This window comes from Podarcis liolepis, assembly GCF_965112155.1.
Source record: "Podarcis liolepis genome assembly, chromosome: 7".
In the NCBI taxonomy this organism is placed as follows: domain Eukaryota; kingdom Metazoa; phylum Chordata; class Lepidosauria; order Squamata; family Lacertidae; genus Podarcis; species Podarcis liolepis.
The window spans coordinates 50,487,634-50,514,343 of NC_139561.1; the positions used below are offsets into that span (position 1 = coordinate 50,487,634).

General features: G+C 41.6%; 1 protein-coding gene across 2 annotated transcripts in view; it reads left to right on the plus strand.

Annotated features, from left to right (window-relative positions):
- VAT1L (vesicle amine transport 1 like) overlaps positions 1-26,710 on the plus strand; it is a 59,348-nt gene that overhangs the window by 3,318 nt on the left and 29,320 nt on the right. The window contains exons 1-7 of one of the 2 annotated variants that reach the window (XM_083515112.1): positions 914-6,469; positions 6,550-6,679; positions 8,965-9,180; positions 15,642-15,784; positions 19,788-19,891; positions 22,871-22,926; positions 23,492-23,686. In XM_083515112.1, coding sequence (XP_083371238.1) covers positions 6,444-6,469; positions 6,550-6,679; positions 8,965-9,180; positions 15,642-15,784; positions 19,788-19,891; positions 22,871-22,926; positions 23,492-23,686 — 870 coding nt within the window. In that variant the 5' untranslated portion in view covers positions 914-6,443. Of the gene's footprint in view, positions 1-913; positions 6,470-6,549; positions 6,680-8,964; positions 9,181-15,641; positions 15,785-19,787; positions 19,892-22,870; positions 22,927-23,491; positions 23,687-26,710 lie in introns of those variants that run through there. The other variant, XM_083515113.1, reaches the window with a different exon arrangement.

Below are 26,710 nucleotides of genomic sequence, written 5' to 3' on the forward strand. Positions count from 1 at the left end.
TTCTTCATCTGGTGGCTATATGTAGAAAATTACTCAAAATATGCACTCAGAGGTAACACCAAACTATTCCACTTTCTTAAAACCGATATTATATTCAGTTCTCAAACCCAGATATCACAATTTTCATTTTAGACATTGGCTCTGGCAGGGGCTGCTCTGTCACGCAACAATAAAGGGGGGGGAGGGGGTCAGCTGGCTTTCACTGCACACACAGCGAAAACAAGCAAACCTGGTTATTTGGAAAGCTGACTCCATGCACATCCTTTTTGTAGCTTGAAGGGATCCAATCAGGGTAGGCTTTTCAAGGAAGACTTGCCCATCAGCTGGTATCACTAGTAACATTTGCAGCCAACTGAAATACAATATTGGGAGGGGGCAGGTAAGCCCTGCCCCATGTAATCAGTCACAAGACCATTTGAATGGCAATGTCCATCAACTTTAGGGCCCCCAGCACCCTCAAATATTTTATCCCTAAGAGTTGGTTCCTATGATTTGCAGGTGGGTGGGTGTGGTTGGGGGGGGAATAGCCTTGCAGACCCGCATTGGCTGAGGTTCCTCACCCCTGCTCTAGGCCATAGTGAAATTCAAGTTGGTGAGAGAGCTCACACCTCCATCTTGACCTTTGAAGGAAATATTCACTGTCAGTGTGTGAGTAGCATGGACTTTCATCCTTTAGTCCATGTAAATATTTTGGCGGCCAGGGGGAGGAGGTTTCCCTGTCCCTGGCTTGTTTCCTAGTGCGTCTCTATGAGGAACAGTCACTCTACCCATGTTGGAAGCATCAGCCTCTTTTTCAATATAACCACATTTTAAAAAGAAAATCAATACAGGATGCTATTCCTCAATTCTTTGCAAGCAAAATCCATAGAAGTTAGGACTTCTGGGCATACATGCCAGGGAAGGAGAGTTTTGTCATGCAAACAGCTGTGCTCTGCTCTCACTACGCAAATGCCCTGGCATTTTCTGGGAAGAAAATGTCAAGGTGAACGCTAAGATGCTTATTTTAGAATCAGGTGATGTAATCTGGAGGGTGAGTTGGTTTGTTTTGCCAAGGGTCAGGTGTAGAGAGGGATCCAGTGAGTGTTGCTTTCTCTCTCAAAAACCCACTCAGTTCTGTTTGGTTTGCAACATTCAAACTTATCTGATCAAGCTAGATTGTCTTAGGACAGCAGTTTAATTGTGTATCACAAATTGTCGCTGGCTGCCTTGGTGCTAAGGTGGCCTCATGACCTACAGAGGATAGTCTTCTCTGAAGGACTGACAGAGGACAGCTCTCTTTTTGAGGAAGTCCACTGTTTGAAGGGCTATCCAGTCCAGGTATGGTTAAAAGAAAAGAACCCTAGCAAGGGAAAACTTTCATCTCCAAGGCAGCCCTCAACAGAATGTGGACAGAAAACTTTGCAGTCACTTAGATCACTTGGAAAGGGTAGTAGCTCAGTAGTGTAGCATCTGTCTTGCAGGCAGAAAGTCTCTGGTTTAATCCCTGACATCTCCAGTTAGGGCTGGGACATAGCCCTGTCTCAAATCCTGGACACCCACTGCCAGTGAGTGTAGACAACAGTGAGCCAGGTGAAGCAAAAGCCTGGCTCAGTATGAAACAGCTTCCTGTGCTCCTGGCCATTACAGTGAAATTTATTGTATTTTTGTTATAGTAATTATTCCATAATGCACATCTATGAATATAAATTCTTCCTTTATTTTCAAGTGATACATAAATGACAATCCTGAATTTTCCGAGTTTCATGTTGAGGAAGAATGATGATTTTTAAAAAAGCAGTGTAAGTCTACTGTAGTTATGGATGTATTCTCAGTGGTTCAACGGTGCTAACTCCCAGATCCAATTTACTTATGACTAAGGCTTGATCTACACATGGAGAGAATGAGGACATGGCGAGAATGTCCTGAAGTGGTAGAGTGGACTGTACCCCTGCAGAGGAGGTTGTTGTTTTAAATCAACCCTTGTAAAAAGGCTGCCTTCTAAAATGCATCTGGCATTACAGGCTGAAAGGTCAGAGTCGCCCATCTACCAACTCTGCTCTTTTTCTACGTGCAGGTTGTTTTACATAGCAGAATGCTGTTGTTTTGTTTTTTTTAAAAAAAAATGATATTCCTCCCTTACCCCATATCTGAAAATTTACAGTTCTTTCTTGAATATACAGCTATACAGTGGTACCTTGGTTCTCAAACGTAATCCATTCCAGAAGTCCGTTTGACTTCCGAAACGTTCGAAAACCAGAACACTTACTTCCGGGTTTTCAGTGTTCGGGAGCCGGAATGTTCGAGTACCAAGGCGTTTGAGAACCAAAGTTCCACTGTACTGTATACAAATTACTATATCAGTTGTATAGTATTTTTCTGTGATGTGCCTGTTCTTAGCTTGTGGCGTGATTTGGTGTGATATTTGAAGAGATGAGTTCGTAGTCATTTCTTGCAGCAGGAAACTGGATGAGGTTATTTTTAGCTCTTTTCAACCTCTGGGATTCAGGCATATTACATGCATCACTTTCCTCTCTCCCTTCCCTTTTCTAAACAAGTAACAAGGATGCTGACAAGTCCATTCAATTGGAACCTATGCATCTTTACTTGGAAGTAAGTTCTTCCTCAGTGGGGCTAACTCCAAATAAGTATGCTTATAACTGCAACTCCTACCTTTTGGCTTATTGGATGTGCCCAAGATGTTATAAGAAATAACAGAAAAGCAAAGTGGTTTCTGGACAGTTATACACAGCAAAGTCAGTATCAGTAGTAGTTGCAGTAGCAGTAGTTGTATATATTTATTTATACCTCTCCTTTTTCCCTAACAGGGACTCAAAGCAGCTTACAGATAAAATAGGAATAGCTAAAAACATGGGGGGGGGGTCTTTAAAAACAAACATTTACAGAATTAAAACTATATATTAATATAAGAGATTTTTTTAAAAAAAAAAACCATACGGATAATTACAATAAAAACAGCATAGCCCAGGCCTTTCATTAACAGCAGCTGGTGTAAGAAGGTGTTTTTCACCTGCTGGTGGAAGGACAGCAAGAAGGGAGCCTGTCTAATGTCTCTAGGGAGGGATTTTCAAAGTCTGGGAGCAGCCTACATCAGTATACCAGAACCAAAACTTACAGCCTTACCAGTTGCCATTACTCATAAATCACAAAGCACTTAGTTGATTAATCTTCCACTTATACAAATATGGAGTTTCTAGCCTTAATAAGATTTGGTGCCAACAATGTGAGTCACAGTAGGCAGAGGGATATCATTTGGTTTTAGGGCTTCATTGTGACTTTTATTGTAGCTTGTATGTTGCCCTGAACATATAAAAAGGCAGGGTATATCTGATAGATGCAGAATTGGAGGCTGGGTCAGAGAGCCAATCAGTGCTCAACTTGCAATCAGGAGCAATAATTAAATTAGGCACTCATTTCCATTGATGTTTCCAATGACCTAGATCTCCTCATGAATGTTGTCTTGTATTCATGCAGCTTTTCATTCAGTTTTTTTCTGGGTCAGGCCCTTTATGTCTTTAATGTCTGTGTTAGCTTCCACTCAGACATCCCCGGCTCAGTGTTCCCAGAACACTGCTTTGCATATGAACAATTGGCGCAAGAACACTTTATCCCCACATGAAGGATGTGATATTATAGGAGTTAGCATGGTGTAATGCAGCTCTCCCAACCTTATGACCTCCAGATGTTTTGTACTATCATTTCCATCAGGGTGCAATTTCCACTCTGCCAATGTGCAGGGATTTATGGCAGTTGTAGTCCAGGATCACCTGGTGGGCTTCAGTTTCTCTACCCCTGGCTTAGAGGTGTACAAGAAACCAGCAGACTTGCACAGGTGCTCACAAGGGATATCAAAATTGGTGTTTACCTCCACACAGAAATTTGAAATGTGGTGCGCAAGCAATACAGGGAGAAGTATCAAAGTCTGAAAACAGGGCTTTTTGATCCTTCACAAGCCCTGTTCACACAGCAATTCCATGTTCAATGAATGTGTGAACTGTGATTATGCCCGCTTGTATGCATGTAGTCCCTGTTCATGGGTACAGCCAACGTTAAAGATATGGGCAGTGGATGCAAGTCCATTCCCCCTGCCTCCACCTCATTCAGTGAATGTAGAATGGTTGTGAGTATAGAACTGCAGCCAAAACCTGGATCATGAAGGTTGTCTGATGACAGCTTGCCATGGCATGAAACAGACAGGACCAGTGTCAACTGCAACAAAATGTTGCAATGTCTCCTCAACATTCCTAACAGATATGCCCCCATTCCTGATTCCAGCTGGCTAATCCATCAAAGTAACACATCCCTACCCTCTTCTATTTTTCCTTTTCCAAACAACTCAGCATTCTGTGGCTCAGGCCTCATTAGACTGGTTTGCCCCTTAGGGATTTTGTAGGTCTGCAAAATTTAGGGTTATCCTAAGCAGCTGATACACATGCGCCTAGTTTTGGCACTCACCACCTGAGTTTGCTACTAGAGGGAGTGCCGTAAGGCAGTGAGAGTTCTGTGTCTCCCTTATACACCTGAATCCGCCTTGGATTGGGAGGGGCCCCAATTTCTAGTAGTAAGCAAAACAATCTAGTTCCACTAACGTGTTGTTATCACATTCTTTGTTTGAAGCTGTTCTCTGAGATTACATCCAAGTCTGTTACGAGACTTCAAAGGCAATGTAATGGTTAGTTTCTCTGGCATCTCTACAGAGAGGCAACGTGTAAACATGTTTCTATCTTTAAACAGCATTAATTATTTTCTGATATTCAGAGGGGACACAAAGAGAAGGAAATGGCCTGTCTCAAGGGTTTTTCTTACAGTGTTGGGAATACAGTGAAACATTTTTCATGTCAGTATGAACACTCTGCTGTGTAAATTTTCTTGTAGCAGAGTCTGCCTACAGCAGAACCAGTCAAGGAAAAAAGTTTATATAGTTAATCCCATTTTGCTTTGTTTAGGCTGCATCCTAGCCACACTTCCTTAGCAGTAAGTCTCATTGAAGTCAGTGTGGCTTGCTTCTGAATAGATGTGTATAGGATTGCACTATTAGTCATGTCTGCCAGAGATGCAGTGAGGACATTTTCAAGTTGAGGAAAAACTCTTCCAACACATGGACAGTTTTGGTTCAGTCTTCAGCACCAGCTGAAAATGTCTAGAATGGACAGGAGAGAAGGAGCACTGGGCTTGTACACCTTTAATAGTTGTGTGCAAGAGGGAGTTTCAAAAGGTGTAGCTTAAAACGATTTATCAAAGCTGCAAAAACTTCTCTTTTTCACCCGGCCACCCTAGGAAAGGGAAGCTCAATGAGTATGAAGCTATCATAGGTATCTTTGTTGGTCCATGGTGGGATCCACAGAAAAACAAAACCTTTATTAGGGCCATTTCAAATATTGCAAAGTATTGCAATATTGCAATATTGTATTGCAATATTGCAAACTTTTGAGTTCTTCAGAACTCAGGTAGAATGTTATGCAACATTCCTGGGGAACGTTGCATAAAGGCCCACCAGGGGTCCTAATTAGGCCTGTGAGACCATTTCTCCCAAGTCATATCCACCCCTAGCTGATTTTCAAGAGAAATCCAGCATGCATCAAGATTTGAGCTTTTCATTTAATCCTGATGGGCATGTCTTTTCCTGTGGATGCTCAGTTCAGTTTTCATTTCCATCCTGTGTCTACCTCAATGTTTGGATAAGAGATGGCTTTTTGTAGGTCAGTGTGGTTGCTGGAATTACATAATATGGCCTTTCCCCTTCTAAAATGTGCTTTTCAAATGTGGGTTGTGCATGGTCTCTTGATATAGCTTTGAAAGACTTCACAAATGCAAACAGTGAAGTACAAATAATTCATAAGAAGACATGTCAAATTGCTGCACAGACTTTACGCAGAAAGTGAATACCCATCTGGATTAGGTCAGTTATGCTTTTCAAATATGCTCTGTATATCCTACATAATCTATTTACAGAAGACAATATTAAATATATAAAGAGAATTCTGGCATTGTGTCACCTGTACCTGTGTCATCAGTTTGTCAGTGACCAGTTGGTGGGTAATGCAATTCCTGAGATTCAGAAGGAGATGGCTATGCTATTGATGTTGAAACCTGGAAAAGACTTCTCTAAACTCCATTTTATATGTTATGCATATAAACCTATCCAGATCCTTAGCACTTTCTAAGAGGCCCTTCTCCAGGTGGCCCTCTGAGGGAGGCTTGGAGGGTGATGACAGAAGAGGGGGCATATTTAGTTGTGGCTCCCCATCTGTGGAATCCTCTCTCTAGTGAGGACTGCCTGGCACCTTCAATGACATCTTTTGGGCACCAGGTAATGACTCACCTTTTCTCCCAGGACTTTTAAATGACTGAGACAATGTTGTTTTGTTATTAGTGTGCTGCCAAAGCCTCCTGTGGCTGTTATGGTCATTGTTTTGTTTTGATGGCACAATGTATGGGACTAGTCCATGACATCTAGAGGACACCAGATTGCGTAAGTCTAACCTACATTTTGTCTCCTTTGTTTACTGTACTGTGATACACATCCTCATTACTTGTTTCTTTTATCCACAGTGGGTTAAATTTTATTGACCTGATGGTTCGGCAGGGGAACATTGACAATCCACCCAAAACTCCACTTGTGCCTGGATTTGAATGCTCTGGGATCGTAGAAGCTCTGGGTGACAATGTGAAAGGCTATGAGGTAATCCCATATGTATATCTGATTGGGATGTTGGCAATGTATTTATTGGATATGATCACATATCAGTTGTGGTGTGTAGCTCAAGGAAAACTTCAACTTGGTATGCCACAGAAGTGAAAAATTCACATTCAACGATAGGGATTGTTGATAAAGATGTTGAAAATCAAAATGACCCATATGATGATATCATCATTATTTTTGATGTTCAGGTGATGTAGCCAAAATGGCACTACCTACAGAGAAGAGGGAGGTATGATTACACTTGGAGGTGTGCAAAATCACTGAGGTAGATAAAAAATATCCAGATGAGGACTAAGTGTGCTCAGTGGCTACAGAATGCTGATTGACTATTTGTGGCAGTGGTAGACAAACTGGGGGTGGGGAGATGGAATAAAGTTTCCTGAAGGGAGGGGACTGAACAAGAACAGTCCACACTGCAGCCTTTTGTTATAGGCCTCACTTATTCTATTTCTGATGTTCAGGTATGAGTGTCATTGCTTCTGCAGCTGATACAGCAAAAATGGAGGCACCATTGCCTCCCATTCTGCACATGCTCTCAAGTGCACTAATTTGTGTCCCCTCAGCTCAGTGCCCTGTGTGGGGAACTGCCTGCACCACCTAAATCTGGCACTGCATGCACTGAAGTTCTGAAGGGGACTCCTTTCATGATCGGGTTCCTGATCACAGGCAAAATACTTGACCCAGTAACCAATCACAGGCAAAGTTTTTAGTTGGGTTCCCTATCACTTGTAGGGTTCCTGATCATGGAGAGGTTTCTGAGTGTGTGTGTCAATGGAGTTAACAAGCCACCAGATTTTTGTGCTTAGCACATGAAGTTCAGGAGTGAAGAGGGAAGGGAATCAGACAGACAGGGACATCGTGGGCAAGGCCTGTAGGTTTGCATTTGACCCCCCCACACACACACACATTTTTTTGTCCTCACGTTCAAGCTGAACTCTTGAGGCGGGATTTCAGTAGCTTCTAGGGTCCTCTAAAACAGCATGTTCCTCTTGAAAAATATTTGAGCATCAATGTGAAGATTATCTATAGCAAAACCTGCAGAGAACATTACCGAATAAATTATCTTTATTCTTATGGACTTCAACATAACATGCTGAGCATGATATATAGAATAACAATTTCCATTTTTTAAAAAAGGATTTCTACTGCATCATATTTGAAATAAGTCCCTCTCCACCACCAACCTTTTCTTCTGGTGTAGTATCTCTTTGTTTGTAATTGAATTTCAGCCAGAAAAGTAATATGAATTGCTTTCCTATTTTAGAATCTGTCAAAAGGAAATGATAAAGTTGGTTGTAGGTATGAGAAGGCAATGATATAAAGTTTGCAGTAAAAATACAATCTATACTTAAAAACACACACACATACACTTGTGATAATTTCAGGATAATTCCAGCAAAGTCCAAAAATGTCACTAAGAACTTGAAAACATGCACTGATATAACACTAGGAGTGATCAGAGAAGATGAAAAAACCTGTTCATTGAGGTCAGTAGGATAATTTGCTGCTCTCCTCTATTGCAACTTTTCTAAGCTTTAGGGATTGGCGGGATTTTGAGATAATTCATTATCTACAAAGGAGCTGTGCAGTTCCAATTTGCCTGTCCTTTTTTTTAAAAGGCAAGTTATAAGAAACCTCCCTGACCTGACTGAATAAGAGCTATAGAGAAACATAATGATATGAGACAGGCATGCAGTTAAATCTTCCAACATGTATATTTTTACTTTAAATTAGTTGCAGCGGGTTCTATATTGATTGAAATAGCAGTGTTGGAGGCTGTTGTTTAACACTGTCCAAGGAGTCACCAACATTTTAGGCCCTGGGCACATCTTCAAACCAATTAAAATTTTATGGGCATAGCAAGCACACACTTCAACATAGTCTGTTAACTATGGTAGATGTTTATTTCAAGCCTTCTTTCTATTTTTAGTGGGAAATGGGTAGGCACTATGGGAAATCCACAGAGGGAAAGTCTTTATGGGCACAAATTGATATTTGAGGCAAGAATTAAAAGCCTTGAATCATATTTCTTATCCCAGACCACTGTTTTGGCAACATGTGTGTCATTTGATCCTTATATGCTAGATATACACTCAATGGCTGGTAGGTAAATGTGTGAACTGTTCCCCACTGGGAACAATTGTGCCTGCCTGCAATGACATAAGAAGTTCCCTGTTGAACTTTCCATTCCTCTGTAGCCATGTTGCCAGGGACATCCTGAAAGCTGTAACCCGAATGTGTGTTTCCCCCCAAAATGTCTACAGATTGGAGACAGAGTCATGGCTTTTGTCAACTACAATGCCTGGGCAGAAGTTGTGTGCACACCTCTTGAATTTGTGTACAAAATCCCTGATGATATGAGCTTTTCTGAAGCTGCTGCTTTTCCTATGAACTTTGTAACTGCATACATGATGCTCTTTGAAGTCGCCAACTTGCGAGAAGGCATGTCGGTGCTGGTTCACTCTGCAGGCGGCGGTGTGGTAAGTTGGCTTAACTTTTGTCCGAAAAGGAATTATAACTTTCAACCTGTGTGTCAAATTTCAGTCAAACCTCAGCCCCCTCTGAGTGGTTTTGTTGTTGTTGTTGTTGTTGTTGTTTTGCCTTCCTGGAGTGTTTCCTTAAACTCTGACGATTCACTCCCCAGAAGGAGAGAGATCAAACTGAGTCAGGATCTTGAGTCAGGATCCCCTCAACTCAATCTCAACTCAACAGCCAGTGGGTGGAGGTTTGCCTCTTCTGTATCTGACAACCACTGCCCCCACCCCATCACTAAAAGAAATAACCAACCTGAAAGATTTGGGAAGGTATTTGGAAAAGAAGATTTCAAGCTCTGGGGGCCCATCATCACTGTCTGCCAAAATCCTGACTATGCAGGCTACAACTGGCCCTAACAAGGATAAAAATCATTTTAGCACAAAATCTCTTTAGCCCCAAATAATTGTGTTTAAGATGAATGACCCATTGCAGTAAATGACTGGAATTTATAATCTTATTACAGCTCAGTACAGTACAGAGGAGCTCTGTTTTATTCTTGTTGAATGTGGTTTTTTTAAAAAAAAATCCCAAGTGTGGGATTTTAAAATAACACAGAGCTTTAAAAAATAATGTTGGGCTTAGGGACTCCACAGAGCAATTGTGGTCCGTGTCAGTGTGTTCTTTAACTTAAATAGACAGTGCTTTACAGGAAGCAGAAGGGGAGATCTTTGCCCCAATGAAATTGCAAATCATGAGGCACATGTCCAAAAGAGGGGAAGAGAAAGAGCCTTTGGAATACACTGCACATTTCTAGTTATGCTTTTTAAAAAGAAAAGAAGCAAATAAAGGAAAAGAAAGGTATCATGAGACTGGAAAAGGTGCAAAATAGGGCAACAAAGGGTTGCCCAGAATGGGATGTGGCCCTTGGGCTGAAAAACATTCCTCCTACCCTTGTGAAAGCCTCTCTCTTCCCACAGTGCATAGAGGATCCAAATCTTTCTCCCTACCCCACCACATCTCGCACCACTTGCTATTTAGTTTTTTTTATTAAAAAAACCACAGCTACTCGATGCCAAACTGCATAACAAACATCACATCTAGTCTGACCCTGACTGACAGTAATTCAAATGCAAGTATCCCTTCAGTGTGTAATTAACTTAAGGAGTTCAGTGTCACAAGCTGTAGTGATGGCCACGACCTGATATTTAGGGAAGCCACTTAATATATCACGAAAGGGTAAGAAATGAATAACAAAAAAGGAGGGCAGAAGAGGATTTGGATTTGCATAACATTTTCATATGCTAATTTATGTGAATAGATGCAAATGTAGAAATAATTACTATATTTTATTATTATTTGCGTTTTTAAAATGTGTCAAAGTAGCTTACAGAATATTAATATTTGTATCCACTTATCAAACATTTAAAATCAACAACAGATGATATAACACAGGAATAATAAAAGTGCTCATCCGTCAACAAGAATAAAAAGGGACAAATCCTACTCCACTAAATGTTGAGCATCAGACCAGGCCTGGCTTATTCCACATTATTGCTAAATTGAGATCCAAAAGCCTGGGTAAACAGGAACTGTGGTGGGCCACTTCAAGGCCCCTACTCTGCAGTCTTGAGAGTTATTTATCTTTAAATGGAACTTGGACCAGAAAACCATTCAGACAGGATTGCCTTCTGTACAGTAGGACACATTGCCAACATACACTAGGTGGTTCATCATTCTCATCCAGGAGAGCTGCTCTTCATATGTTCATATGATTCATATGTTCTTAATTGTACACCAGGATGGGTTAAAACCTAGTTTTACAAAACCTTCCTACTTTTAAATTCACTCCACCATCCTCCCGAATCTGAACAGTAAAGGAATTATTTAGGGGTGTTGGCATCCAGCTAAGCATTAGAGAGAATGAACTGCCAAAGTCACAAGAACATTAAGCCAGAGGCTCCCACACTAAATCTCCACATATTAATCCACTGCAACAACTTTAGCTGCACATAAAGTTCATTATGAATAATGCAGGACAACAGGCCTTGGAAATGGCTTCTGATTAGACGTTGCTGGACTTCTCCTGATAATAAATTCAAGGGCCTTGAATGTACCCACTTTGTTCCCAAATGTCATGGGCATACTGAAATGTCCAGAAAAATCAAGGGGGTCCCTGTGGCATCAGAGCATTGGTGCTTGTTTTGTTCACATCAGTGCAAAATTCAGTTTCCCTGCTTAATGCATTTTAAGCATCTAAAGGCACGTTTGCTTTCTGAAAAATCTGATGTGTTGGAAGCTATAGCCAAGGCCTCTTCTGAGTTTTGTGAAGACCTGAACAAAAGTGGATTAGTAGAGCCCACAATTGTTGCACCCTCCCTGCTTTGTAGTGCAATAAAAAGACAGGACGTATATTTCTTAACCCAGAAGTTTTCTGATGTCCAGAAAACCAGTGTAGTGTAGTCATTAAAAATTGGACTTGGGGTATCTCCTTCCTGTTCCTAATGTCCCCTTCTGGGAACAGGATTTGAGCACACCCACAGCTTTGATTCCAAGTGTTGAAAAGGAATGCTTGAAAGGCCCAATTGATTTTGGGGGTTGAGCATACACCAGGCTACTCATTCATCTGTACCAAGGAGGGCATTGAAAGGTCTGTGTGCTCTTTCATTCTAATTTATTGCTATGTCTGGCTCTCAGAGGAAGAGATCAATGTAAATCACAATATGCCATGGTGATTATACAACTTGGCCTTCAAGAGGCTTTCTTCTCTTCCATTTGGGACCTTGACTGGCACACCACTTAGGGGAGCTCTTAAGCATTGCAGGAGCTGTTCCAAAACACTTGGTTAACCTCCTATGCCATCACCTGAGCTTACCCATATCACTGACACAGCGGGGAAAACATTGGTGCAATGCTCCTTTGCCTCTGTGGCTGAAGCCTAAAGGGAAGAGAGGAAGACAGACTTAAGGCCTCTCACCTACTCAATTATCACACAAGGGTTCTGGCTAACTATTCTAATTCCCAACCTCCACCCAGTCAACTAAAGTTCTCTCTGGTCGGGGACAGAGGGTGGCGCTTGGGGGGGAATTGTCATCGCGTCACTCCTTGGTGTGTGGAGTGCCTCAGGGTGCGATTCTCTCCCCGATGCTTTTTAACATCTTTATGCGCCCCCTCGCCCAGCTTGTCCGGAGTTTTGGGCTGGGTTGCCATCAGTATGCTGATGACACCCAACTCTATCTGTTGATGGATGGCCATCCTAACTCGGCCCCAGACACACTGACCAGATGTCTGGAAGCTGTGGCTGGATGGTTACGTGGGAGCCGGTTGAAGTTAAATCCTTCGAAGACAGAGGTCCTCTGGCTGGGGCGGGACGATATGGGATCGAGGGGGCAACTCCCATCTCTTGCGGGGGTGCAATTAGTGCCAGCACCGTCCGTTAAGAGTTTGGGTGTAATCTTCGATACCTCCCTCTCTATGGAGGCGCAGATTACAGCTATAACAAAGGCGGCATTTTTCCATCTCCGCCAAGCTAAGCAGTTGGCCCCTTATCTCTCTCGCCCTGACCTAGCCACTGTGATCCATGCGACGGTCACCTCCAGACTGAATTATTGTAACTCGCTCTACGTGGGGCTGCCCTTGAGACTGACCCAGAAACTCCAGCGGGTGCAGAATGCCGCGGCGAGACTCCTTATGGGGTCTTCGCTGCGAGATCACATTCATCCGGTACTATACCAGCTGCACTGGCTCCCGGTGGAGTACAGGATCAGGTTTAAGGTGCTGGTTTTAACCTTTAAAGCCCTATACGGCCTAGGACCCTCGTACCTACGGGACCGCCTCTCCTGGTATGCCCCACAGAGAAACCTACAGTCTGCAAATAATAACACCCTCAAGGTCCCAGGCCTCAGAGAGGTTAGGCTGGCCTCAACTAGAGCCAGGGCCTTCTCAGCTGCGGCTCCAACCTGGTGGAATGCTCTGTCACAAGAGACTAGGGCCCTGCGGGACCTGACATCTTTCTGCAGGGCCTGCAAGACAGAGTTGTTCCGCCAGGCCTTTGGCCAGGGCACAGCCTGACCCCCTCCTCTGGCAACCTGCGCAGAATTTTGTTTAATCGGTTGCCATCAATTTGATTTTAACTAATTTTTATAATGAAATATTTTTAGAATGTGTTATTATTTGATTGTTTATTTGACTGTTGTTAGCCGCCCTGAGCCCGGCTTGGCTGGGGAGGGCGGGATATAAATAAAATTTATTATTATTATTATTGAACAGAGCCTGTGCATATACAAATGTGGCTTCATCTGTACCATGCATTTAACGCAGTATGATACCACAGCCACAGCTCCCCTCCCCCAAAGAATCCTGGAAACTGTAGTTTGTAAAGGGTGCTGAGACTTGTTAGGAGGCCCCTGGGAATTGTAGCCCTGTGCGGACAGGGCTACAATTCCCAGAGTTCCCTGAGAAGAGAGATGGATTGTAAATTTCACTATGGATGCAAATAGCAAACCAATGGAAGGGGGACCATGTAAGAATGGAAGGGGTTAAATACCCCTTCCCCACCCATTGCAGTCTTGTTGCTCAACCCCCCCAACAACTGATATGTACACTAATTGTGTTCATGCCATTAATGTAATGTCTGTTGTTGTTGTTTAGTCGTGTTTGACTCTTCGTAACCCCATGGACCGGAGCATGCCAGGCACTCCTGTCTTGTGCCCTAAATCAGTTTCAGTCCAAGAACAGGGTTTAACAGAGTGACTATTGACATTTTTCCCCATTCAAATATTATTTCCCTCAGGAACTAAAATCAAAAAGAGATTCATGCAGAAGCATTGATTGCTACCCTATAGCAGCAACGTGATCTCCAGTTTCAAGTTTGACTCAAAACAGTTTGAGCTGACTACAAAGGGAATGTCATATGTTTGAACTACAAAACTTAGCTGGGTCAGAGTGCAGCTTTGCTTCCCTTTTTGTAAGAACCATCAACTAATGCTGTTGCCTTCCTGCACGTATTGAATATCCATTGTCAGTGCAAACTTGCTGAACCTAGAAATCCAATGCATCATACTTAAAGCCCATATGTGTACATTTTAGTCTGCATTTTCAAAACACTTGATGGAGGTTTTCCTTTTAAAAAAATATAATTAGGTCTTCAATCAGGGTGCTATGCTAATATCACTTTAAAATCATTATAATTTTGACTGTTCCATCTGGCTGTTGTCTGGAAGAAGACTCACTTTACACCTTTAAAAACAGAATCTGAGTTAGGTTCCTCCTGGCCTGCAAACCTGTAATGGGCAAGATATTCATTCAAACATACAACCCTCCCACCTCACTTGAAGTGGTACAGTCCAGCAATAGAAACATGATCAAGTGTTTTGTCTCTAAGATATTGGAGAAGGCCAAAGGGGTGGACACAAGTAAAAGTGTTTGGGGATCCTGGACAGGGAGAAGTGCAGTATAGAAAGAACAGCTGGGTCTGTGCACAGCTGCCCCAGGTGGTGAGTTCCTGAACTACAGGTGGTAGCTTCTCACTCATCATTATATTCATTTGATTTAATACATTGATTCCCAAACTGAATTTCTCATGGACCATGTGAAATTCACTGAGAGTTTTGATGGATCACTAAAAGAAAGAAATCTGCCTATTTTAGCAACTGTAATGTAGTGTGCTAGATGCTGTGTGACTTTAAATGTATTTCATTGCTTCTTTTATTTGTTATATTGCATTTTATTATATTACACCTTGAATTTATAGATTTTAAGTGTTCCTCACAGACATGCCGCATATCTCCTGAATGAAACTCAGAAACCGCTGGTGGTCTGTGGCACATAGTTGGGGAATCTGTTATTTATTGAAAGTATTACTTTCCTATCTCTAAGTTAAAGATTTTTCAATGTTGCTAACAACATTTTAGAGAAACAACACAAATATATATATATATATATATATATATATATATATATATATATTCAAAAAAGGAAGATTTAAAACAGAAGAGACTCGATCAGTAACACCAATAATATCAGCTTCCATTAAATGCTAGAGAATTCCAAAATGAAAATTGATGAAACTGGATCCTGAATTTTAAACACCCATGTATTCTTCTCTGGATGCTCTTTACACGTCAGCATTCAGAATAGCTGAGTCCATCTATAGCTGCCTGTTGTGGTGAAACACTGAACTGCTGGCAGTTTTTGAATGAAGTATCTTCAGAAGCTGGACTAACTCCACGAACTCAGGCTGGCTGCTGGAACCTCCTGGCTGTCCACTTGAGCCTTTCTTGAGCAACAAGGTCTTCCTGGTCTAGAAAAGAAACCCAATTCCCCCATTGCTTGTCTCATTGCAACTTGCAGGAGGGGACATATGACTTCATTAGCAACTGAGAGGGTCTAAACCAAGGGGTCCAAATAAATAAAAGATAGATAAAAGACTCCATTTGTCAGAATAGCTAATGCAGTGGTGCATTTGCAGGGACAAGCCGTTGCTCAGCTCTGCTCAACAGTCCCCGACGTTACCGTGTTTGGAACAGCTTCTTCCTTCAAGCATGAGGCAATCAAAGATTCTGTAACCCACCTGTTTGACCGAAATGCAGATTACGTCCAAGAAGTTAAAAAGTAAGAGATTTGCTTTATTTTACTTGTTGAGAATAACTATGAAAGCTAGCAAAGTGTTATTCATGCTCAAAGTAGACCTGCTGAAATTCATGGGCATAACTAACTTGGTCTGTTAATTTCAATGGGTGTACTCTGAGTATTTATTTATTATCTATTATTATCTAGTTTATATCCTGCTCTCCCTTCCAGGTAGAGTAGAGCTTAGTTGGATACAACCTAAAATGTGAGCTATGTTCAATATATGATTTCTGTTGTCCTATTTTGTAGGCTTTCATCATACTTATAGGTGGGTGGGTTTATAATCCTTCATTGAGAATTATGGGATGGCTCCCTAATTGTGGAAGGCTGTCCCCAGAGAACCACACCTGGCACCTTTGCAACCTGCTTTTAGGCACCAGACACACGCATTATAATTTACACAGACTTATGACTTTTTAACAGGGAGGGTAATTGATGTCTCTTTGTTCACCTCATCCTTTAACTGATGTGGGGAGGACTTGCTCCTTTTAACTATACTGCCAGATGAGTATTTTAGTTTTTGTTTATTATTTTTATCTGCTTTTAATGTTTTTGTTGTTTTATTTTCACCATGTAAGTTGTTTTAAGGCACCTGAGTGCAAAACTGCAACTAATAAACACCATAAATATAGATTACAGCAGCAAATCCCATCAGTTTTTCCAGCTGCTGTGGTTATCACAGAATGACCGCTTAACTATCTTTATGCTCCAGCAGCTTTGCATGCTACGAGCATGATCCACTTACACCATGGATGCAGTGTCTGTTAGGAAGGATGCCAAGATTTCTCAATAGAGCCCCTTTCACGACTTACACATGTGCCTTGGCACTCAAGCAGGCTGCACAAGAGACTAGAGAAGATCTGTGTGCTTGTCCATTCCCCATGTAACCTTCCTTGCCCATGCCTTGCAAGTGACTCATGTTCTAGGAACTTCCATGAGGTAGCAAGGAAGGTCTGAGATTTTGCCCTTATAGTCTTAGATAAGCATCAGGACCGCTCTTGAGGACGACAAAGATATTGGATGAACTGGCTCTAAAGAGGATGATGTCTACATGAAAAGTGTTTTTTAGTTTCTGAAAGGAAAGGCTAATCATTGTGCTTTTACAAGAGGAAGCTCATCAAAAGATGATATTATTAGCTTACACTCCTTTTTTATTGCTTGGGGCAAAGGATTATATCTTTCAATAAAATTGTTTCAACTTACTAAGATGAAAAGAGGTGGAAAATCCAATTGACACCTGTTAAAATGCAAACCAGTACCTCAGTTGAGCTAAGTGGGCAGGGGCTCAGATTTCTCCCTAGGGCATTCTCAAACTAAACCAGAATGATGAGTTGTTATTTCTGGAAGCAGCATTTGAGATCTCCAGAGTCAAGTGAAAGGAGGTTTTCTTCTTTGTCATAATTTGCAAAAATGGCATTGCAATTTAGGGTATTCTTTCTTGATACTCTGCTCCCATTCATTCTGCTGTCAAGTGGAACATATTCAGCAATCACATCTACCATCATGACAAGCAACCTGGGCACTTTACTGTGCATGGCAAAAGACACAGAGGTGGATGAGGTTCAACCTATTTTCTTACTGGGAGGGGCGGGGGATCCTCTGACCCTGGAGATGAGTCCCCACAGTACCTCTATCTCCTCAGCCTTAAAGAAGTCAAAATAATGTGAGGGCCCTATAGCCAGCCTGCCAACTCCTCTGTAGAGGCACAGCCAACCATACTTGGGGGCTGGTCAACTTATTTTACCTGTCCTTATTTTATTTGTAAGCTGCCTTTGAGTCTCCAACAGGGAGAAAGGTGGGGTATAAATAATATATCAAGAACAACAACTTATTTAAGGCTTCAGTTGGCTGTTGCACCATGTGGAGACAACAGCTCCTATGGGTGCCTTAGCAGGCCTTTTTGGGAACTGTCCAAGGTCCTGTTCCTTTCTGTTTTCTGACTTGAATTGACTGTAATCAGACACTGCCTGCTTATCCAACAAGCCTTATGCTCCCATGGAACTGAGCAATCAGCCTGCTTTATGTGGTGCTGAAATGTCACATGGTGTATAATAGCAAAGGGTTTCATGATGTCATTGCACAACCACAGGAACATATTGCAGCTTGCAGTCATCCGACTTCTGGTTGAGGCCTCTCTAGTATTCCATATTTTCCTAAATCACCCATCTAGTGGCAGGTGCTCTTCTTGTTTCCGAAAAAGAAAGAAAAATCATCTTTCAGGCCACAAAATTTAGTCTGTGCTATGACTATAGGTGCTATTATCTAATTTCAGACAGTATCATTGCTATAAAATAAATGCCTTTTGTGTGGATTAAAAAATGTTTGGTGTACCTTATGCCTTTCAGTCTCTCTAGGGTGCAATTATCCATTTTAGCTGCACCAATCATTTCCATAACTGTTTAATTAAAATTAGCTCTCTCTCTCTCTTTTTTTTACAACTGCTATGATCAGTGACGCAAATATAGTTTATAATTGCAGAGTGCAGTCAAATCTGGCCTATTGCCAGGATTTCACAGGTTTGGTTAGGATGAAGAATTATTAAACAAAAAAACAAAACAAAACAAAAAACCAGAAATTGCCATTTAAGTGAGAAGGGGAATACAGTTTGAATCCTGGCTTTTTATCCTTTAAGGCAGATCTGGGAAAACTTATTCAGCCTAATGGTCACTTCCCTTTCTGAATAATCTTCTGGGGACCTTATGCCTTTGGTAGGCTAAACCAAAATGGAAAGTGGGTGGAGCAATAAATGTTAATGCTGTCTCCAACACACACACACACACACACACACACACTCTAATAGACAAATTCTGGGGCCACAGAATTCTTTTGGCATCGAGTCACCTTAGGCAAATTATTCTTACTTTTAAGTGAAATGTGTGGGTTTTTAAAAAAATGACAGGGTAACAAAAAACCTATTGTATGCTGTATGTGACTCATGGGCTTCATGCTGGCCAACCCTGCTCTAACCACTACACCACACTGGCTTGCCTCACTCAAAAAAGGGGGGACATGATTATGCAAAGCAAATGTCTGTGTTCAGTGGAGTCCTTACAATCAGTTGTAACTACAGTTACTTCTTAACTTAAAATGCTCACAATCCCTGCTTTTGTTGTCTTTATGCACTCCTATAAACTGAGCTATAATTTATCTTTATTTCTGTGGTGACGGCCTCTGCTCCCATCCTGTCTTGTAAAATTGCAATAGCAATAAATAATGACATTTTAGATCTCCTTTCTTCCTCTGTAGTCTGCTGCAGAGGTTAACAACCTGTAGTTTTAACTTTCCTGGTTTGTTTCACTTAATTGTCTGGTTATAGTCCCATCATTTAAATTGGCACAATATATACAGAGTCCATACCAAGTAGGTATAGGATTGCAACCTAAGTTACAAGGTGTCTAAGAAGACTCAACAAATCTTAATTGTATGGTTAATTCTAGGAATGAGAAGACTAATCCAGTCTAGTTCCCTTCCCTTCCCTTCCCTGATCCATTCTGTACCATTTGCACATAATTGTGCAGATCTTTAAAAGTAACAACCCATAGGAACCCCTGATTTCGCCCCCTGTTATCATGTGAGTGTCATCTGAGCCACAGATTGCAGACTTTCTCAGAAGGCATGTGTATAAGTCTAACAAATGCGGCAGCTGCATTTAAATAAGACAGGAATGTTCACACTGGCAAGTGCTTTATCTATGGCCCTTGGCACATTTATGCATCTGTCTCTTAGGAGTAGGCTGTGGTGGTTGAGTACTTGAACCATTTATTCCTTCTTGTGGTTCATGAGTCCATTTAAGTCATACTCAGGGTGGACCCACTGAAATCAATCAGCATGACAAACTTACATTCTCAGTGGGTCTGCTCTGAATATGACTTAGCTGTATGCAGCCCCATGTGTATGGGTTTCAGTTCCTCAGAAAATCTTCCGAGGTCTATGGAGTCGAAGGCAGCAAGCCGCATTGTCTTAATTTGTGTCTGTTGCTTTTTAGAATCTCTGCAGACGGCGTAGACATTGTCCTGGACTGCCTTTGTGGAGAAAATACAGGCAAAGGCCTCACTCTTCTCAAACCACTCGGGACTTACATTTTATATGGTGAGTGAAAGTCAGCTGGCAAATAAACCCTCACCCGCTCCGCCAATCGCCACTCGATGGTAGCCAACTCAGGTCGTCATTAGTATCAATCTATGGTGTCTCATATGGTGGAAATGGATGACATCGACTCAGAACTGCTCTATGATGCAGTATGCATGAACAATTATTGTGGCCTCAGTGGACAAATACAACTATTATTGTTGTTGTTGTTGTTGTTGTTGTTACAAATATATGACACCCTTTTCTCCAAAGAATTTGTGGTGGCATACATGGTTCTCTGTCTCATTTTATCCTCAACCAAAAGCATCACAGCTACTGTTCTGGGAAGCAAGTGAAAATAATTCCATTCTGGCATTACTGTACAGAGAGAGACATACGCAGACACATACATACATGGAAGAAGCGGGCAGCTTCAGGACATATGTGACTGGGGCTGCATGTTCACCTGTTCTTAATGCAGGGATAGGCCGCTGAACATTATGGACCATAGGTGCCATCAGCCCCAGTCAGCATCACTAACATAAAAGTGCTAATTCATTTGAATTGCCTCTGAGTCTGCTTTCATACTAATCCTTGGAGTTTGAACCTTGAAGGAACATAAGAGAAATTTACACCAGCTCTAGGCAATGCAATGGGCATCTAGTTTACAGGCATCCTTTACCTTTTCATACAATGAGGGTATCCAGGGGGCAAAGGGGCAGTTGCACACAGGCACACCATTAACCATTATCACCAGATCAGTAGCTTTCATTTGGGGGTGGGTGTCGTGGAGAGAATAGGCTTCTAGCATTTGAAGAACCTGAGATATAGGGCAAAATGTAGGTTCACTATTCTTACTTTTTTAAATAAGAAACTCACCTGCTCCCTGATTCTGTGCTCTGCTTGCATTTCACCAAGCTGTAAGATTGTTGAGTCTTAACATAAATATGTGAGCAGTATCTACTTCCTGCTACAATTCAGGATCCAGCTCAAGTCCCTCTTCTGGCAGCATCCCCTAGTTTAGCTCCCCATGGTCTGTTCCAGATTCTGGATTGGGAGACACTGATCTCAAGTCTTGATTTGAATGCAGCCATCATTGCACGATTGACCCTGACAGCTGAGTCATGGAGGGGGGTGCGGAGCAGAGAGCTGAGGCAGTATATAAAGCAAACCCAGAGAGGGAAAAAAGGCCCTGTCAATGATATCAAAAGGTTTAGCAGAAACCCCTCTCCTCACATTATCTCTCAAGGATTTCACTTCCCCTGCCTCACAAAGTATCCTTTTGGCAGCACAGAGAAAGCACCCTTCCCTGCCAAGAGAGGACCAAGGAATCTGGGCTATGAGCCCAATTTCTCTTTGTGCACAAAGGATGCTCTTGGAAGAAAAACAGAAGGACCCCCTCCCCCCAATCTCTGAAAGAATTCTTCAGAATAGAATTTGGCTCTGTGGTTGTATGCCAGAGAGTGCACCATACTTAAGAGTTCAGTTCTCGTCTACATTTGACAATGACAGCTCCCCCCTGCCCACTTTGCTGTTATTGGGCATTTAGTCATCTGGCAGTTCCTGGGACTGGTGGGGGTGAAAGGCCCATGATGAGGTTGGCATAGCGTTTGTGGGCAGGCTCTGTGAGTGCCAGGATGTTCTCCCCAGAATCATCAGGCCTATCAGGCATGCTGGCTCACTTACCATCTTCCAACACAATTGGATTTCCCCCACCCTCCCTCTCTCTCCCCTCACAAAAGCAAATGACAAGAAAACACTCAAAACATAGCAAGCAGCATCCTTAGTTATTACAAATCAGTCTTTGATCATCAGTTCATACTGCTAGATCCTCCTAGTTTTCCATAATTATGGATGCATACAAAATAACTCATTCATCTGGGATCTTGACAATATGTTTACACCAATAAAGCAGATGTTCTGTACCAGCTTTTCCCCAACTTGGTGTCCGCAAAATGGTCTGGATCAATAGTAGCAACAGGTGGTGTGTTCATACCAGAAAATCCTCATCCATGGGGAATAATACAATCCCCAAACATCTGGAGGACACCAGGTTGGAAAAGCCTGCTCTCTGCACACATATTTCAGTTAAACTATTTCTCAACTGCCCTTCCTCAAAAATATTACAAGTTAATGTGCAAACGTATACACTGCCAAGCCCTGGCTGGTTCATCTCTGTTTCCCTTCACTGTCAAGGACATAGACTCTTTCAGAGACTTTAGTTTTATTTACAATTTATATGCCAACTATTACTGTTCTCAGGGTGTCTTACATAATGGTAGAAATGGCTGTATTGGTTTTAGTTTTCTGAGTCTGTAACATTTTGCTTTTCATCTTATTTTTATCCCTTTTGGCTGTGAACACTATTATCATTTTTTAAACAACAACAACAAACAAACAATGTAAACAGTTGTAAAAAAACAGCAAGTGAAGGTAAATCTTTTCAAATACAAAATTCCATTTTTAATTCAAAGGAAAGTGAAATGTGTTTCAGCTATTAGAAATTGGAACCATGCTGAAAAACAAGTATGTAAGGCACTGTACTGTACGGGGTGGGGGGCGGGGAGTATGTAAGACATAAACACAAAATCATGCAAGGCAGCTTTCCACAACCTGATGCTCTCCAGATGCTGCTGGACTACAACTCCCATAATCCCTTATTATTTGCCCTGCTGGCTGAGGTTGATGCAAGTTGTAGCCCCAAAGATCTGGTGGGTACCAGCTTGGTGAAAGCTGGACTCTACCAGATGCCTCGCTGCATATTTGAATGGACAAAAATTTCAGAGGTTTGCATGTGTTCTGAAACTGTGGACAGGATGTGCTATTCTTTCTCAGTGCTACTTTCATAAAATCTTTACAGAGAACTGGAATGTTATTTTAAGATTTTGATTCAGATCTCCAGATTCTCAGGCCTAGTCCTCAAGGCACACAATGAGCAATATTTTAATTTAAAATGTAATTATCTTTCTCCCACCCCTGCTCTGGCCCTTATTTTTCTAGGCTCATCAAACATGGTTACCGGGGAAACCAAAAGTTTCTTCAGCTTTGCAAAATCAGTAAGTATAATAATTTTGTGGCTTGGCTAGATGGTGTTCATTTATATGTCACTAAATCATTGGCTCGGAAAAGAACTCTGAGCTCCTCTAGGGCTGGATCTAGACACATCAAAGAAGTGTTTCAGTTTAAAGCGTTGTAAATTTAAACAGGGAAAACGGGTAGAGGAAATGGGACTCCACATCACCATCTGGTGGCACAATGTTATATCGCACATACAATGCATATAAATCGCTTTTTCTTTACCAGTCTAGCTGAGTCCTAGTTCAGCCCTACCACCACTAGTGCAGCAAGCACTCTTTGTTTTAGCAGAATGGCTAACCTTTGCAGACTCAAAACCAGTGCACATGGGAGAATAATCTTGATTTCTTAAAATTAAATATTGCCATTTCTGGTGGTTGCCAGTTTTAGTTCTACTCAGAGTTGACCCATTGAGGCTAGTCATGTCCATTCATTTCACTGGGTCTATTCTGCCTAGAATTAACACTGGATAAAACTTTATCACTTTATACTTGCTTAAATAACTTACATGGGTCTGATCTTGTTGCTATTTGCTTGTCTCTCTAGTGGTGGCAGGTGGAGAAAGTGAACCCGATCAAGCTGTATGAAGAAAACAAAGTCATGGCTGGATTTTCTCTCTTAAACCTGCTTTTCAAACAAGGCCGAAGTGGCCTGATTCAAAATGTAATGGACAAACTCTTAAAACTGTACAACGAGAAGAAGATCAAACCTCTCGTTGATTCACTATGGGCTCTGGAAGAGGTAGGATAATCACCTCTCTTTCATCTTACTCTGATACATTTTTTTTAAAAAATGCATCCCTGAATTAAGATGTAGCACCCTGCTTGTGGTTAACGCTTAGCTGGAATGAAATATTCAACGCAGCAATAGAGAAATTAAAATAATTATTTATTTGTCAGACAAATAAATGAGAGGCACAGTGGTATATGGTTACCAAGCTCTGGCCTGGCCTCCTGCCATTATGGCCAGCCCTTATATTCCCTTAATCCAGCCCCTTTTGCTCCTCCTGTGGCTGCCTCTGTCCAATCAGCCTGGTTGAATTTCCTATTGGCTGATTGCTAGAACCAATCACAAAAAGATACACCCATATCCTCCTGTCCTTATATGGAGGACAAAGAGCTATATATTGTTACATCTATAAATGACAAATAAGTAGTAATATATCTTACATGTGTCTCAACAAGGAATCTTAATTACCAGCTCACCTCTTGCCCTCCTTGCCCTATTGCCTTCTAAAACAAATGGTTAATCTTAAATTTTTATCTTAAACATATGTCAAGGATCTTGAGTTTCACATCAACATTGAAAGATCTCCTTCATTTGAAGGTTTCTAAACAAATGTCTGACAGCTAATATATCAGAACCGTTTGGATGGCGTCTTCCTGTCTGGCAAGAGGGCTGGGCTGGTGGCTGACTTAATTCCAGGATAAATACAACTCTTCTAGCATTTCTTAAATCCTTTGCATAATTACATTTAAGCCAATATATTTAATACACAACACAAGTAGCCTCTTAAAAGGAATAAGGCCTTTGTAAAGTAGAAGTAGAAAAGGGAACTCAGTAAAAAAGGAACACAGTAAAAAACAGCTTTAAAAGAAGCCTCTTCAATTTACATCCCCCCCCCTTCAGCCAGCTGCTTTCCCCTTAGCTCTTCCCAACATTTATTGCCCTCAGCTTTAAAAAGACTTCCCAGCTAGATGCTTCTCCATTTGGTCTTGGCCTTTTTAACCTTAGAAGATCTGGCTCATTTTACTGGGAGGCACATTGGCATTATTTTACTATTTACTCATTCCTAATCATGTTTATCTCTGCCTTTTTTATCTTCTATAACATGTAGGGTCAGTGTCCTTACTCAGTCTGTAATTTCAGCTTTTACGACTTTGAGAATTGTTTTCTGCTATCAATCAAGGGGCCCCTTTGTCTAGGAAAAACATTGCCAGTGTTTTCTTAAGCAGCTAGCCTTCTTGCCTGGCATGAAACTTTTGAAAGTCTAAGCCCTCTTTAATATACAAGCCCTGATCAAACATTAATAAAATGCAGGCTTATGCCTGATGCCTCAAAGATACTTAGGCTGCAATCTTACCTGGTAATAAGATCAACTGAACACTGTGTGACTTCTGAGGACACATGCGTAAGATTGCATTGTTAATTGTTTTCAGGAAATATGACACCTGTGCATATAATTTTGATTCCTCCAAATGAGCTAGTTTGAGAACTGGTGTTTTATATGTTTGCATTTATAATAAATATATGAATCTTTGGCTGGAGATGACTAGGCAGAATAATTCCATTTTGTAGTTCCCTTTTCTGATTCTGAACACTGATTTCTGTGAAAATGCCGCTGTTGATATGAGCTTTGACAGATTCTTACTGATTTTCATTTTGTTCAGTATAATCACAGAGACTTCATCTTGTTCAGTATTGTTGCACATGTTGGATGCTTTCACTATGCATGTGCATTGATCTCAGTTTCACTGTGGAGGAATTGGCCTCTACAATCACTTACGGACTCATTGTCCTGCATTCCTATGAATGAAAGAGCTGAGGCTAACAAAGGAGGGATTTAAGCAAAGGCAGTCACACATACAGCGTTTTACTTGGAGGTGAGAACCAAGATACCAGTCACAGGAAATGTGAGTTTTGAGAGAGAGGTGAAGAAAGACAGCCAAGGCCATAGCCAGAAGTGTCATGATGCAGGAGGCCTAAGGGGTTGGGGAATTTTGTTTTTTTAAAAAATAATAATTTCTGCAGCAATCGCTGCAGGACAGGCAACACACAAAATCCAGCTAGCCTGATATTCTTTACAATTACCTAGTTGCATCAAATGCCAATGAAATAGCATTTAATTGTTTTCTTATTCATAGGCCAGAAAGGCAGGAACAAGTTTACCATTTAGTAAGCTATCAGGCAGCATTCTGCCTGCACATTTTCCTTATCTCTCTATTAGTAAATGAGCTAGTGCTGGGATCTATTGACCATGTGGTGCTCTAGCTAATTTCAGCCTCTTAAAGACTTCTAGATGCAGCCTAGCTCCACCAACCCAGGCTAAGCATTGGCACCTCCTGAGCATAAAGGGGTATAGGTAGGATTGCCATATTCCCCAAAGTGAAAATCCAGTCAAAGTTGTTGAGCGGCAAACATCTCCCCTCAAAAACTATGTCTTTGGGGAGCATTTTTCTAATAAAATTACCCTAGTTGTCATATGTACGGATTTTCCTGGACATTTTTCTGATTCAGCAAAAATCTGCCCAGGCGCCATTTTGACAGTCCGATTCCCGAACATATGGCAGCCCTAGTATAGGACTTTTTTCCAGCTCACTCTTGCTTGAGCAGCAAAGTCTATGTTAGTTCTAATGTATCTTGCATTTCTGGGCTTGCTTCTTAGTCCTCCGGTTGTCCTCCAGTCCTGCTTCCTGTTTTGCCTTCTGATTCTGTTCACTCTTCAGTCCTGACTACTGGCTTGAACCTGCCGCTTGATTGCCATTGACTCTTGATTGCCTTTGCCTACTGGCTTCCAGTTCCCGACAGTATCAAGACTGTGGTTTTTGAGAGGCTCCCTGTGGCATTCAAGGCACTGTGTATCCTAGATAAGAGTCTCCTGGTATTGGGGTAGTGAAGGAAGCATGGATAATGAATATATAACACAGATTCCTGTTAGTGTGACTTGCAAGCAGATGCAAAGCAGATTTCAGACTCTGCTAGAATTCGCAGATTGGATTTGAAAGTAACATATAGGCCTGTAACCAGATGTTGCAGTGAGTCATC